The sequence below is a fragment of the Agelaius tricolor genome, unplaced genomic scaffold (assembly GCF_023055355.1).
Source record: "Agelaius tricolor isolate 1412-34295 unplaced genomic scaffold, bAgeTri1.0.p SCAF_8, whole genome shotgun sequence".
Classification (NCBI taxonomy): domain Eukaryota; kingdom Metazoa; phylum Chordata; class Aves; order Passeriformes; family Icteridae; genus Agelaius; species Agelaius tricolor.
The window spans coordinates 27,633,690-27,649,936 of NW_027269268.1; the positions used below are offsets into that span (position 1 = coordinate 27,633,690).

The window sequence follows — 16,247 nt, forward strand, 5'->3', positions numbered from 1 at the left end:
ACATCTACCTCATTTTTAAGAGAAACAGAAGGACAGTCCCTTTCTCCATGTGCTAAATACACATTGTTGTTCTTTTTCCATTCCTTACCTTTTTTGGAAATTGAAATTAATTTCGTTTTTACCAAGATAATAATGTAATAATGAGAATCTTTGGCAAGTGTTTTATCTACTACTCTTACTGCTGGAGATTTGTTCTGCTAAAAAGGGTTGTTTCAGGATTGGGAGCTTGGTATATTTTTGATAAGTGTCTAAGTGCTTTAGTGTTTTTCTCATGGCCATTCAGACTATTCCCATTTTGTTTCCCTTCAATAAAAATAGGCCGGTTTAGTTTGAAGAGTGCTGTCTTTCTTGACAATGATTGGGACTCTCTAATCCATGGCAGAAGTTACTATGAGTGTGCAGAATATGTAACCTCTGTCTTTTCCATGACTGATGGAAGAAAGAGGCTTTCCTGCTGGTCCTTGGTCAGTGCCAAGTGACCCACTTTGGTTTTTCCTTTGGAACACAGATGTTTGTGTCAGGTGCTTGCTGGCTAAAATGAACCCATGAAAGTCTCTGAAAAAACAATGTGCACACTTCTTGGGATGGCAACAAAATTTTAAGAAATTAATTAGAAAATTATTTTTTAATTCCATGTGCACTTAATTAAAATAAATTACTTGTTTCTTTGACCTTTCACAAGGAGTTTTTAAAGAGGATCTTTCTTAAAAGCTTTTATTTCCATCACAAGTTTGAGTGTTATGAAAGCATCCTACTGAAGTAGAAAGGTATTAATACTGGATTTTATTGATGAAGTACAGAACAAGAGATTTACTATAGAGCCTAAAAAACAGGAGTATCCACACAGGATACTGTTGAGGCCAAATTTTGCTCCCCTGTCTTAGGCATTCTTCCCCAATTTTCTCCAGCTGTTAGCTTTCTTTATAACTTACTTAATTTAAATTAACTCGTTAATTAGCTCTTTGGCAGAAATAATTTTTAAAAATCAAGCATTTTCTAAAATATTTTGGACATATAGTTGTCATGTGTATAAATTTAAATAAATAACACAAAAATAAACATCACCAATATTTAATGGCAACTAGAATCTCTTTCTCTTGGTCTTCAGCTGATGGATACAGAGTTTTATTATCTTAAAAACTAGTGGAAAATACATTTCAGCTTTCTGTTTGCAGGCCTTATAGGAAAGCAAATGGCCAACAGGATATTTACACTGAAGCAAGGAGAAAGAGCAGTATCATACCAGGTGACTCAGTTGACTGGTTACAACAAAAACAGTTCAAATATGGAACTTCTGATCCATGAAGATAAATTTCAAAATGTTATTAATGAAATAGTTTTAAGTGGAAAAGATGCTCAGAGAAAAGTGCATGCAAATATTTCATAAGCCTAAGAAATAAGCTGATTTTAACAAGAAAAGTGTTTTGAATTTGAGATTTCTGAATGTAAATGTCAGTGTTACTGCAAATAAATGAGAAGAATCAGAAATGCTGGCATGAAGTCAAATGTTTTGTTAGAGTTCTTGTGTTTTATCATTGTCAGATGTAAGCTTGATGCCTGAGTAAAACATCCTGCAGGACAGACTTAAAGCCAAATTAGCCAGCCATCCATATTAGTTACCTGCAGGAGTGGTGTCAGAGTTGGCTCCAGGCACGCTCCAGCTGGTGCTCTCCAAATGAAATCCTGAGTGTCATCAATCTGAGTGCTCCTTGCAGACACACTTTCCTGCCCTCAAGGCAGGGTTACCACACTCTGATAGCAACCACAACAAGCAGAGGAGGTGAGCCAGGGAAAAGTTGTTTGAGATGAAGGTTGTGTTCTCTGTGGCTTCCTCAGATTCTTCCCGGAACTGGAGTGATTGTGTGACTGTGATTTCAAGCACCCAGAAACCTGCAGGTGTGGGCCATCATTGCAGGTGCCAGTGATACTGCTGGGAAGAGGTGGGCATATTCTTCTGAGTCTCAGAAGCATCCTAAAATTCAGCATGCTCTCAGGAGCTCTCTGCCGTGTACAGCAGATGCAGGGGTTACCCCAGTGATTTGTAAATCTCATCTGGTGTGAGGAGGATTTGTGTGGTGTGTAAGGTTATATATGCTTGCTAAAAAGTTTTGGGGCAGTCAAGAGAGGTTTATTGACTCACTCTGGATGAGGGAAGAAGGGAAAAGAAAAGGATAATGGTAGATACTATAGAATACTTAATCTGTGTTTAAACCACCTAATTCAGGAGTGGTTATGGTGGCATTGGGTTGATGGTTAGACTACGTGATCATGAAGGGCTCTTCCAATCTTGATGATTCTGTGATTTTGTAATCATGAAGAAGTACATAAGGCTTTCTTTGATCCTGAATCAAAAATTTGTAAAAAAATACTAAATAATGTACTTTAAGTTATCTAAAATGTAATAAAAAACATTAATACGGGCTCGTCAGGAAGTGACCCTGTCACAGAACTGTAATTTCCTTCTTTGATGGGGGATGTGGTGCCATGAAACACAGGGCTAAAATGAGCTCCCTGCCACCAGGTCAAAGAGAGGAGACTCCTGCTGTGGGACAGTCTGTCACACTGGTGGCTTGGTGCTGCCTCCTGTGCTTTACAATACCCACCTCCAGGAGCATGTAAACTCAACAAAACCCTCTACACTCAGGAAAATTGTCTTGTTTTCTAGTGCTTGAGTGAATTCAACAATTTGAGGAAGATAAAGCTGTTGTTCTGTGGGGATAAGACCACACACCTGCAGGCTATAGCAGGGAGGGATAGAGGAGTGAGCAGGGAGTTCTCTCCCTTTGGGAACAGCAAGACATCAGACACCTTAAGCAGTATTAGGAACTTGGCTATTTTAAAGAATAGGCAGGCAGTGATTGTGACCTCCATTCCAAGGCTTTTGCTGTTGCCATTATTCCTTTCTCCTAAACTTGATAGAGTGTGGATACACCTTTGTCGTCTTTATTTTTCATCAGATGACCATGACAGGCTGAGAAGTTGCTGCCAAAGAGTAGCTCTGAATGGTTTGATGTTAAGCTGTGAGATTGTCTCAAATATTGGTGCAGGTCCCTAGGGGAAATGGCTCTACAGAACCACACATCCTATTGAGTGTCTTCATTAATTATGTGAAATACAAATTCAGGGGCTTACAAATCTTTGAGAAGATAAACAAAATGCAGTGTTGTTTGGTCCCAACAAATTAAAGAAATAATTAGAAGGAACTGATGTGACATTCAGCACTAGAAAGAAAAGCGTGCCGCTGCTGAGCAGAAATTTAAAGCATGAATGCAAATAGCTAGTTAGTCAGCACTGTGACAGGAAAGGATGAAGGTTTATTTTATTGTTAAATAAAGTTCCATTTTCATCGTGTGATGTGTTAACGTCCATAAAGGTTGCAGGTAGATATTCTAGTTTACGTATCTGTCATGGACACATCACCATGTCCAGATTTGACCCCCATATCTGGGAACCATGAAATAGTCATTTGGAGACTCCAGAGGAGCTTCAGAACAGAGAGGACTGAGAGAAGGAGGACATCGTACCTTTCTGATATGGAAAAAGTAATTAAAAAGAGGATAGTGTTGAGTTGTTCCAATGGAGATTGGGCAGGTTTTTCACAGTTGTAGCATTGTTCCCCCTTTGTTTATTTACTGAAGTTTGCATCAGGCAAAGGCAGTTTGTGATGTGATCAAGGAGAAAACTTTGGCTGAAGTTCATCAGCCCTTAATATTTTACAGAGGATTGCATAAAACTTCAGTGGCAGTGGTGGTTTACTTGTGTACAGTTAATTTTTTTGCTAACAAAATTGCTTTTCCACACACAAAGAAAAGTGCTTAGTGATTTGCTGAACTCTCCAGCTCAGTCAAGGGACTTAATTAGTAACTGAGATGGGGGGAGGAGTATTTTTAATTCACTGATGTACTTCATTTATGTATTTGTTTCCTAAGAGGGAAACAATAATGAAATCTTTTGTGATAAAGTCAGTTTTCTAGGCTTACAATAACAGGGAATACTTAACTTGAAAAGGTTTTATTTTAAGATTTATAATACTTTAAAGTAATTCAAAGAAAAATGCAAACAATATATTCAAAGTTAACATTTGGGGCATGTGTGAAATAATATTTAAAAAAAGTTGTTTTCACTGTAGGCTCCTATATAATGGCACTAAAAATGTATTATAGGTCAGTATAAAGGCTCAGCTAGAGTGGTTTAGTGACTGGGGAAAGACCTTCTCTCGTATCAGTTTCTAAACAAACATATTTTTTGCAAGAACTGATATTTCAAAGGATTATTTATATCAGCAGACAAGACATGCACTTCCTGAAAATGGATTATTTCTGTGTTCTACTACTTACTGCAATAGATCGTATGCTGACTTCTTATTAGAAAATATATTTAAAATATCTTACATTAGTCTCCACCTAGAGTACAAATTAGCTGTGCTTCTTCAGTAGAGCTGTAGCTGGGAAACTGAACTCAAAATCTTTCATGCGAGGAAAAAAATGTTCTTGATTATATTCCTTTCTCTGAAACAGGAACTTTTTATTACTTACATTATTTGTCAAGAATATGACACATATTTCTTGCTGCATACTTGGCTGTTGGCTTTTGTCTTGATAATGAAATACATACACACAAACTGTGAATGGATCATGACAGTGGAGTGAACTTCATTATTCCACAGAGAGGTGAAGGAATATTGGCTCGCTCGTGTGGTGTTCATCATGTGGACACCATTGCTCATGGCAACAGGAGTTTGTGGAGAATGACATTATTCATTTGGAGTTTTGCCCGGCAGCTATCTCTATTGTTAGTGCAGAGCAAGTAATGTGATGATCTTGAAGGACTACCAGGGATACATGCATGGATCCTGTGCTCACATCTACGGTGAAATTTCAGAGATGTTCAATTTACTGAAACAAAAACAGGAAGATTTTTTTCACTGTCTCCTAATTTTCTTCTTAGTCATTGCATCAGATGGCACCTGTTTGTAATTAGGGTCTGTCCTACAGCAGACAGGGCGTGTCTTTGAAAACCCCAAACAGGTGGTGCATCTCCTGCATCCATTTCTCTCTGATTTATTAAATCCCCCAGAAAGTGAAATCAAGTTTGAAGGTGAATCCCTCCTGTGTGATGCAGGAAGAGGAAGGTTGCTTTGTTTGTTGCTTCTGCACTGGGATTTGGAGTATGCTGAGTTTTCTCCTTGGAAAACACAGGTGTATAAACCACTCCTAGATTAATGGCAAGGTATTGGTACAGACAGGGTGAGGTATGGAGGAAGAAAACTGCTAATGCAGAGCATGCTGTGTCAGATTTGCTTGAAGCTGTTCTTCCTGCTCTGGAAAGAGAAGCAATGAAGACAAAATGCTGACCTCTGTGAAGCTCATTCCTCTTCTCAGAAAATGTACTTAGTTTTTCTTTCTTGCTATTATTCTTTGTCAAGAAATTGTACCTTCCAGGTAGAGCAGATTTCAGCCTCCAGGAATAGTTGCACCGGCAAGTGATTGAAAGATATTGTCAGGAATCTGCTTCACCTAAGCCCAAAACACTGTTTAGTTGTGACCATTTCACTTTTCTGCCTCTGTGGAGAGATTAAGCCTCATCACTAATAAAAAAAACTAAGTTATGAAGGGAGTTCTTTTAGTAATACTTGAAAGCAGATTTTTTCCTGTTGGCTTGTTTGCTTTCCCACTTGCTCGTAATATTAATTGTTAATGGAATAACATCCTGTGTAATTACAATGGAAACATGGTTCTGCTTTTAAGTATAGTTATGAGGAGAAAATATTCATAGTGTTCGTTTCACTTTATCTTCATTTATAAGTGTAGCATTTAGAAGAATAGCATCCTATGTACAGCCTTAGAATTAAAGCTTTAAATGCAACTCTGTCAATGCTAATGATTTCAATCTTTGACCTGCAGTTCTGTGTTTCATAATGTACTTATTTGTGTTTTGCAATTTGTATTTTAATTGCCTGTCGAAGAAGATTCATGCATAACATTCTTCCTTTAAATCTTTCATTAGGTTTTTTTTTTTTTTCTTGTCAGCAGAACATGGCTGAATGTTACAGCAGCTGCTTTACAGCCATAACTCTCCAGTCTTACTGCTGGTAATGACAGCCAACAATTTACTGTGTGTATTAAGTTCAGTTCTGTGTTTTTGTACAGCTGAAGTTTTTAGGAAAATATTTTCACACATGTAGGACACCAAATGTCAGACTGACCTAATTACTGTTCTTCTCTACACTTTCAATAGGCTTTCTCCTCTTCTCTTCTGCTAGCTAGAGATGAGTGGTTTGAAAATGTTTTCTCTAGCAAAACATTCAGATGTATTATCTTGGTCTTTATGGCATCATGGTTCTCCTTTCTGGTTAGCTGTTAGTGAGGGATTGTTTTTGTTTACTAAAATAAATGTCAGAAGTGAAACCTGCTGGTGAGATCCGTGCTCCTCAGTTCACACCAGCTGCAGAGAGAAGCATCCCCTGAGAGTTTTTCAGGGAACCTGGCAAAAAAAAGTTTCCTAGGCAGGGAGTTGGGGAATGAGCTATGGGACAGGATTGAAGCCAAGAATTCAGGAGACTCAGAACAAGAGATCAAAAAGAAAGAAGTTTATAGTGACAGTGTAGACAGTATAGATTTCTGTCCTTTGGAGATGTACAGGTTTTATTCAGTCAGCATAATCTGTGCTGACCCTGGCCACCAGATAAAGATAACAGATGATGATCTCAAAGATTAAGGGTAGATTACTGCAGCATAAACAAAGGTGATGTAAGTATTGTGGGGCTGAAGTAGTGTCCCATGGTGAGAAGTTTTTGGGCAGATGGAGCAATTTTTCTCCTTGGGGTCTGAAGCCCATCTCTGTGCTGGCAGCAAGTCGGGATTGGCAGCAGCACCTGAGCCTGTCACTGAGATTGGATTCACGACCCCAGGGAGAGCCTCCACCTTTGAGGGGGAGAAAAGTGAGGACTCAAGGTCTTAAAGTGGCCCCTGAGTCATCTTTCAGTCTGCATTTGAATTATTTCTTAGAGGAGCTAAGAAACCCACTGAATGAGAAGCACTGAGCACTCTTTGTGTAGTCTGTAAAATAATAACAGTATTACCAATTCCTCCTGTGAATAACATCCACTTAATGCGACTATCTGTCAGTAATGATCTAGATGATACGGATCCCATTTGTTTGAGGTGGTGGATGTGGCCAGTGGTGGAGACCAAGTGAAATTACAGTTCCAGTGGGGTCAGTAGCTGCTATTTCTAACAAAGATTTTTCTGATTGTTTGTCATTAAGGATTTACTTTTTCCGTTGTGTTCGTGTTGGTTTTTGATGGGTTTGTGGATGGTTCTTTTGTAATCTCTTAACAATAAAGCCTGTCTAGGTTAGATTAGCTGGGTTGGTTAGAACATATTGCTAATAATGGCAAGGTGGTGGGTTTGATCCCTGTACAGGCCATTTACCTGTGGATCCCTTTCAACCCAGAAGATTCTGTGATCTTCTCACCACTTACAAGAGATCTTATTATTGTTCAGCTTACCTTCCTGCCAGTTCAGGATTTGATACACCTTTTCTTGTGCTTTCTAATGTAATTCTGAAGTGATAGGACTGTCTCTAACGCATTTTTTAAATTTATTTGGGCATCGATTGCCCAAATCAATTTCTCCAAATCTTGAGATGTTTCTTAAAGTAACCATAACACTTTTTTTTTATATATTGTTAGTCTAGATAAATGCAAAAGAATATTTTTTTTCTGGAAGCAAGTTTTCTGGAGACAGGAGTCTTGGGGTTTGAGTTAATGCAGTTACATTGCTTATATGTTATTTTTTTCAGTTCTTTTTTTTTTCTTGCTGTATTTTCCTTATAGATATCTACAGGTTAATTAGGATGACCCCTCTTGATCCATGTGCTGTTACATGGCAGGCAGTGGGACAGTGCTGGCACAAGAGTATCTGGGCTGTGTGAGCATCTGGATCCAGGAGGGAAAAAACTTGCAAGGCAGCTGCAGTCTCTGTTGGTCAGTCACCTAAAAGCCAGCAATGGACCCAGTCCAGCCTGAGGCCATATCATCTCCTGTTTTCCTGCTTTTGAATTGCTCCCAAAGGTGCTAGCTGTTCTTAGAAATGTATCCTATACAGCTAGAAGAGGATTTTAGTGTGCAGCCTCCTTGAGGGAAGGAGGCTGGTTGTCTCACTTGTACTGTGTAGGGATTCTCGTTCCCAACTCAGAGATCAGTGTGGTTTGCTCAGCAGTTTCCACTATGGCCTGTGTAAATTAGCAGAGCTCCATGGCAAACTGATTAGCTGTATTGCCTTCAAAGTCAGGTGCAGAGTTCACATACTTGGCTTAATTTCACTGCAATTGATAATAAACCAGGAAGGTTCATTTCTCTTGTTTTCCACAGCCTGTCCATTTTTACAACATCAAATTAAAAGTAGATGCTATCATGGGATAATCAAGTGCTCAACCTCATCAGTTTTCAGCTCCTTCGTGCTCCATTGAGAAGTACTTTCCAGTGTTTTTTCTGTCAGTTCTGTACTTGAAAAGCTGCTTTCAGTGCTTCACAGATTCCACAAGAAAATATTCTTGTGCCTCTGGTGCAGACTGGGAGAAATCTAATGCCTGGATCCCCATTACCCTCTCATAATAGGGTAACACAGCAAATTATAGAGCTTTAATAAATGGCAATGATGCATCTAGGAGAACATTTCCAGGATCCCAGAATACCTTTGGCTGCATATTAGCCTCTTCAGGCATATTTTTTTTTTCCTTCTTAAAACTTAGCATTCATGAAATCTTTGACCACTGGCAAATGGATGAGTTGCTTTTTGTAGGAATGACACAGCTACAAAAGCTGTGCCAAGCTCCAGCCTCCCCCTTCCTGTCAGCATGGAATCTTTTCAGGCTTCTGCATTAATCCCCAAAGACAGACATAAATGAAATATTAAAATTACCTTTTGTCCCTGCTTCCCTGCTTGTGTTTGAAGCAGTGTTTGTGCATAAGGGTGGAGTGGGGGCACTTGCTGACAGTACTGTGGAAGAACTGATCAAAGGAATAACATTCATCCACATCCTCAGCACCATGGCAGATCACAGCCATATCATTAACTGGGTGTCTCATCTGGTTAGCCTAGTGTGAGAGCTCTGTCTGCTCGAGTCAGTCACCAGGGGCAGTCTGTGGGACCCTGAAGAAAAGCCAATTCCATCAGGATGCTAGGCAGCAGTGTTTTTAAAGACTTTGCTAAAAAATCAGGAGAAGGTTATTGTAACTATACTTCCACTTATTCAAAATCTTTGCAACTCAGAAATGTTCTGGAGATGACCTTCACTAACTATTCAGTCTGATCTGGTGTGTGAACAATGGCAGGAACAGAAAAGAAAAACCACTGAAACTCCAGGTGCCATTTCCTTGCAGTGCTTTATTTCTTACCCTTCTTATTTGCCCACCTGAATCAATTTCGTGTCACGCAAAGAAAGCCAGAGCCTGAAATACTGCAGGACATCCAGAACAAGTAAAAGCTTCTCTTTTGTGTGGAGTTTATGGTGGTGATTGCAATTCAGCAGCCTTGTTGGTCTTTTTTCCAAGTCCCCAACTGCTACAAGTGTGGTGCTGTACAGTAGCATGCAGTGTATTTATCAGAAAGGCTTCTTTTCCTCACTGGTCATTCTTAAAACCACCCAAGCTGCTGGGTGTACACCTTATGTACAAAGCTATTTTGGGTGGGCTCTCATGTCTTTAAATCTACTTTAATCTGCAATAAGTAGTCAAAATCATCTGTAACTTTTAACAGCAGACTCCTAACTGATTGGATTTGTAATCTAGGAATCTGCCTTGGGAGGAAAAAGTCTGAATTAAAGGACTATTTTGAAAATAAGAACCTATTTTCAGCCCAGTGGTTATGTTTCAAAAGGAATCATTTATTATCTTTAATGAAATTGAAAATTTCTCCTTGAGTTTAAACTTTGCTTATGATGCTATACTGGGCTTAATTAAATCAATAAAGCAAAAGTAAGCCCTGGAAGATAATTTTCTGGTTTATATCTTTCTGTCTAAGGAGGGAAAGAAAACATTGGGTAGCAATTCTCTTCAGATGCTGCCCCCATATGTTCTGAGAGAATTTCCTCGAAAATAGTGATGGGATTTAATGAACTGTTGTTATTCATAGAAACATAGAATCAAAGCTCAGCAAAAGCCAAGAAACCTGAAGTTCCTCTTTTAGGGACAGTTGATACTTTTTTACCTCCAATCTATCGTCGTTTCTACATCTAATTTTCAAAGATTATATTTTCAAGGGACAACTGTGAATGCAGATAATATCCATCAATTTGAAAAGCTGCTAAACTGACAGAGTTGTTTCAAATTGTGTTTAGAGGTTGTTTTTGTTTTCTCTAGCAGTTCTTCCTACTGATAAATTGAAGGATGTTTTGCTGCTGGTGAACCCCATGTGTCCAAGATCCATCCCTCCTCATGACGTGAATGTGGCTCAGCTGAGGGGCTGCTCTCAGCTCTGCTCTCTTGCTTTTACAGCACTCAGGCCTCAATCTTGTGAGACTGCTTGTGTATTAGATTTGTCTCTTTAGCATGACTTCCAGCTGTTCATTTGCTCCTTGGTTTTATCCTTCTGAGCACCATTGCCTTCAGGACATTTCCAGAAGCTTTCATTTACTTTTACCTTCAGGATGCTCATTTGTGCTGACCCACTGCTTAGTTTGAGTGCTGTAGATCTCCTCTAACAATAACTTGAGTTAAAAAAGAAAGAGAAAATGCCATAGGCTAATGTAACAGTGACAGATTTTACTTTCTGAATGTTGGTGCATTTGAAAATACATTTTATTACATTTTAATTATATTTGCTTAGAGAATTAAGTATATAAAGCATTCCACTTTTTTTTACTTCTTGAGAAATTCACAAAGCCTTATCAATATTCATTCAGCTAATTTGAAATCTTTTACTATGCACAGTATAGAAACTGTCTTTAGGTGGAGCAACCACTAAATTTTTATTTTTGTCATTTACTTTCTTAACCTACATCACATCCTTGCCATCTGATCAACTCCTCTTAATTTCAGTTTGGTTTACTCCTGTATTCACTTCCTCCAAATAGCCAAGTCTGTCACTAACATTACACGTACATAAATTTTAATTTTCAGGCTTTTCAAACTTTTATTTAGGATTAGTGTCAGCTTGTGCTATTTCCTTTGAGAAGCTTTGGTACAGTATCAGGACTCACTGCAGACAGAACCTGGGGCAGTCACCAGTGAAACAAGGTAACTGAATTTATTCCCCCTCCTGAGGTGGGTATCACTGGTATTACTAGGGTGAAGGGATGCTTCTTGCTTAACAAGACATTGAAATTCATTATTAAAAATGCAGAAGCCTAACTCAAAGCTGCATTCAGTAGGTCACCAGTCATTTCTGGGGCTGTCACTGGGCCAGCAGCACCATGGCCCCTTTCCTCCTTTTCCATTACATCCCTGATGCCACGAGGTCAGTAGGACCTAGTCCTGATTTCTGCTGTGGGCTATTTGCCTTGGTTTTGTATAATGTGCCAGTGGGTTTGGCACTGAAGGTCAGTTTGTCTGATGTGTCCTGCATGAGATGGACTCCTCTCTCCAGCATTCATCCGTCTCTGTTCAGTAGTTCAGCACAGAGCCTTTTATCAGTCTGGGTTGTACAGAGGGGTACAGAGTGCAATATGTGCCATTCCTTGGATTCAATTACAATAGCCAAATTTCAGCTGTTTTGAGCGGTGATTCCTATCAGTGTACCTACTGTGCACGTCATCCAGCACAAGTGCTTTCCCATTTTCATTTCCCTCATTTTCGTTCTGCAGGCTGTCAGAGCTTCTCTTCCCTTCTCACAAATCCTTTAGTTCCACTGTGTGTATCACTCTTGCAGTGTAATGATTGTAAGCCCTGCAGTTTGTGTCTTTGTAACACACCATATTTGTTTCTATTGCAAGTACCTTCACGCTCCTTTGAAGTTCATGTCATTTTTCTCTTACCTTGAAAATTCATAGGTGAAATTATCTCCTTCCTTCCTCTGCATGTTAATTGCAAGCAGTTAAAAAAAATCTGCACTTCTTTTAGTGCAGTTTTTTGTTTGTAATGTATCTTTTCCTATTAAGTATTTGCCTGCCTTTTTCTCAGTCTATATTTTTTGCAAAGCAAGTTTTGTGGGGTTTTACGCTCTAACTGAATCAAATTCTTTTTCTATCTCAGCACAGCAATCCTTGACCAGTTGGGCCATTTTTCAATCAGCTAGCTTTTACTTCCAATATTGTTCTTTCATGTATGTTCAGTGAGTCTGTGCAGTAGTTCTCAGGTGGAAGGATTTATGCAAATATTTTTAAGTTTAGCAACTTTACCGTTCCAGCTTTTGTGATGTTTTAGGAGCCTTTGTCCTTTTAATGTTTTGACCATAAGAACTTTACAGCTTTCCACTGTAATTAATCACATAATATTATGCTATAATAGCTCAAGCCTGATTGTTTAAGCATCTGAGCAGGACATTTCATGAAAAAATTACTCCTACAAACATAGCTTTGTACTTGACATTTCTATACAGAAGCCACTAAACAAGAGATTAATTCTTCTCCTTTGGGCTCAGTGCAGTTATTTTATCTGTCTAAGTGATCCTATTGATACATAAGGACTTTTCATATCAGCCATGATTGCAAGACTGGACTCTTGCCTTCATATTTTGGAGACAATTTAAGGCCTGTTCAGCAGTAGCTGCTTGTGGCATGGAGTGGAATTCATGCTGTGCCAAGCACTCAGTTTCACACAGCTTATTACTAATTCCACTCTAATGAAAACCAAAAGGCCATCCTGCTTTTCCTCTTCATTGCTCTTCCTACAAAACAACAAATGTCAGAACATCTTGTGGAATAGGAATTAATGGGGCAACATTACGTTCAATTTCTTCACTTTTTTTTTAAAGAATTGCAAAAATTATGGGTTTGCTACGGTTCCAGTCATTAGGTAGTTTTGTTAACTGCAATAAATGTTCTGAACTTTCACGTCTAAAGAACAAGGGGTTTCGTTACTCAGGATTTATCACTGGAAAAATCTATCTATTCAAATATAATTTGTAAGTACTTGCCAATTATTTTGGAATTTTAAGTCTCTGATTTTTTTTATCTTCCATCTGATTTACCTGCAGCAGTTACCTTTTTTATAGGCCATTCACTCTACTGAGGGAAATGCTTAGGAAAGATATTATATCTATGAGAAGTAGAGAAATCCTGCATTTTCCCAGTGATTTCTGGGACTACATTTCTTCTGTCAGTAGTAATTTAGTTATAAGCATTCTCATTGTAAGTCCTTTATAAAAGGACATTATGTTTTGATCATTTAAAACCTGAAGTCAAAAAGGACATGTTGTAATTAGATTTACTTTGGTAGGAATTGAAAATGTATCGTAGTAGTCAGAATGCTCAGGGGAAGGTTTCTAATAAAATCTCTGTTTAATTTATTCATATGTGGAAATATTGAAATATGAAATGTCAATAAAAGTAAAAAAGTATTAGCATTCAGTGTATGTTACACTGCACAGCCTTGTCAGTTCGGATTTTTTTTTCGCAAAGCATTGTTTCTCAAAGTTTCTATGTGCTTTTAAAAAGAAATCTCTAAAGGAAAATGAAATTAGTCTGTAAGAGTCATGAAAATTGGTAGTTTAATTTTTTTTTAAGCTACCATATAGAAGTGAAAGTAAAATTATCCATAATGTTTCTCATTACCATGAGTGCAAATGAGGGGATAATTTTCTAACATTCGTGTGTGGGATTCACTGGCTGCCTGATGGTGGCAGAGACCAGTCAGCTGTTTGCTTGCTACTTTATCGTCTCTACTGCCTTAGATAAAAGACAGCAGCCTATAAAATTGTTAAGGCAAGAAAATATGGCAGAATATTCCATTAACATGATGTCCTCTTCAGTAAACTTCTAACTTATGCATGGATTCCTGAAATATTTACCGGTCCCAAGTTCACTGCCAAATCCTAAACCAGTGGCAAAGGGAGAAGTTTTTGTTTTCCACTCAGGGCTTCCAGGATGATACCATCTGCTCCCATAGCTCCAAACAAACCACCAGCAGTAATTCAAAACAAAATGCCCCGGGATGGAATATTTTCCCTTGGGGCTTTATTACTACAAGACACACGGCACAGGACCCAGTTTCATGTTGGCTCTCTGCTAAGGAAACATTGCATGGAAGCCATCCAGGTCTCCTGTGGCTTTGTCTTTTCTTCTCTCTCTGACCAGCTATCAGTATGAATGTGTTCCTTCTGGCCTCTTGCTGTAAAACTCATAAGGCTAGTGTTGATCTGCATTGATGGAATTGCATAGTTGGGTTGGACTTTCTTAAGCATGTTGTTTTCCTCCTGTTCAGCATAGATGTCCTTGTATTCCCCTTCCGCCACAACTTCAAGGAATAAGTTGAAGAGCAACATTTGAATTCTGAAAGCTGTCACTGTTTTTACTGCATTAGAAAGGTGTTCTTCTTGATACTGAAAGAAAATAAAAAGAGAAAATGCTTGTTTTCCAGTACAAAATTCCTGCTTATAAATTTTCAATATGTTTTTGTCGTTATTCTCTAACAATAACTTTAAATATCTCATTTGTATTCTATATTGTCTGTGGAAAAGACTAAGTTAATTTAAGAAAATGTCACATAATTATTAATGGAATAAATGGAAACATGGGAAGCATAGCAAATTATTTGCCTATAAGTCAAATTACCACTGTGAGACACATTTGAGGAGTTCTAAATGTTTAGGAAAGCAGATGTTTAACTCCCAACAGCTTCTCTTCAGCCATCCTCTTTCACCTTTCTGCCTTTCTCTAGCCAACACATATGAGACTGAAATTAATTGAAAACTTTTGCTCACTTTCAAATGCACATTACTTCACATGGAGTACTGAGACTCATTAAGTACTTTGGCAGTTTTCCAGAGTCCCTTTCTTTCTCTGTTACTTAGCAATAAACAGAACTTTTGGGAAGGCTATTAGTTTTTTGGGCTTGGTTTTGTTGGGATTTTTTTTTTAAAAAGGAGTTTGTGCATGACTGTCTACCATTCTCTAGATCTACCACATTGCCTGTTTCTCATCTAGAGCCCCTCTTTGGATGAATAAAGGGAAATATTGTTTGGTTGCACTGCTATCATATATGTTTATCTATGCCTTTCATAGCTTCACAACTCAAACAAACATTCCTACAAACACACCCAGAGGGCACATACACACACATGGGCCAAACATCTTCATTATTGTTTGTGTTGCTTTATTCATCCTTCAGGTCTCCTGTAATGGCTGGAGGTCTGTTTGCCGTTAACCGGAAATGGTTTTGGGAGCTGGGAGGCTATGATCCAGGATTAGAAATATGGGGAGGAGAGCAGTATGAAATCTCCTTTAAGGTAAGTCATCAAGCCACTTTATAGAATACTTCCTTGCTGGTGTTATCACGATGCTTTTATTCATCTGGGCTTCTGTCTTTTTTAACTAAAATTAATTTACTACTATACTTCTTTTCATTAGGAATTTCCACAGTGCCATAAGCAAATGCTCCAGAAGCCATATAAAAATCACACTGAGTGCAGCTCCCTCTGAAAACATGGTACCTTACCACTGTCAAAGAATGAAGTTCCACCTTTTCCCTTTTATCAAGTCTTCTCCACTTACCTTTGCTCAGATGCTGTGTTTGTGCTCAAGTGTTGAGCTCAGTTCAACATGTCAACAGAGAACTAATCTAGCAGAAAAGAAAATGGAATAATTTTTCTGTCCAGATCAACAAGTTTAATCACCTCTGGGGATAGGGTCCCCTGTAGTTAGCTCAAGAAAATGGGTAGAAATAGAGAAAGTCATAGGAAGAAAGGCTCCTTTCAATAGCAGTGGATTACTAGAGCAGCTCAGCTGCCATGAGTTGTTATCTGCAGGCCAGCTGTTCCAAAGGAAACTTTTTTAAATTGCATTTAAATTATTGTAATGGTATATGGGTCATTTCAAGTGCTCAGGTTATGTACAACCAGCCATGTTATAGTATACCTTCATATCCTGTATGTGGACATGTGTATTGAAATCAGTTACTTGGCATTTACATGTAGACCTGAAAGTCTTGTTACTTTCTACATGTCAGACAGGTATTTTTATTAGTTTACTGAGGACTAACCTGTCTAATTTTGAGTTTATTTCCCAGTATACCCAAAGACATAAAAATTTTACCTCATGGTCTCTACATGCAAAGTTTTGCAAGGGCTTGATAGAGTTTCCTGACTTAG

At 38.4% G+C, this 16,247-nt stretch overlaps 1 protein-coding gene across 1 annotated transcript in view; it reads left to right on the plus strand.

Annotated features, from left to right (window-relative positions):
- GALNTL6 (polypeptide N-acetylgalactosaminyltransferase like 6) overlaps positions 1-16,247 on the plus strand; it is a 437,607-nt gene that overhangs the window by 375,825 nt on the left and 45,535 nt on the right. The window contains exon 7 of the mRNA XM_071432077.1: positions 15,269-15,386. Coding sequence (XP_071288178.1) covers positions 15,269-15,386 — 118 coding nt within the window. The remainder of the gene's footprint in view (positions 1-15,268; positions 15,387-16,247) is intronic.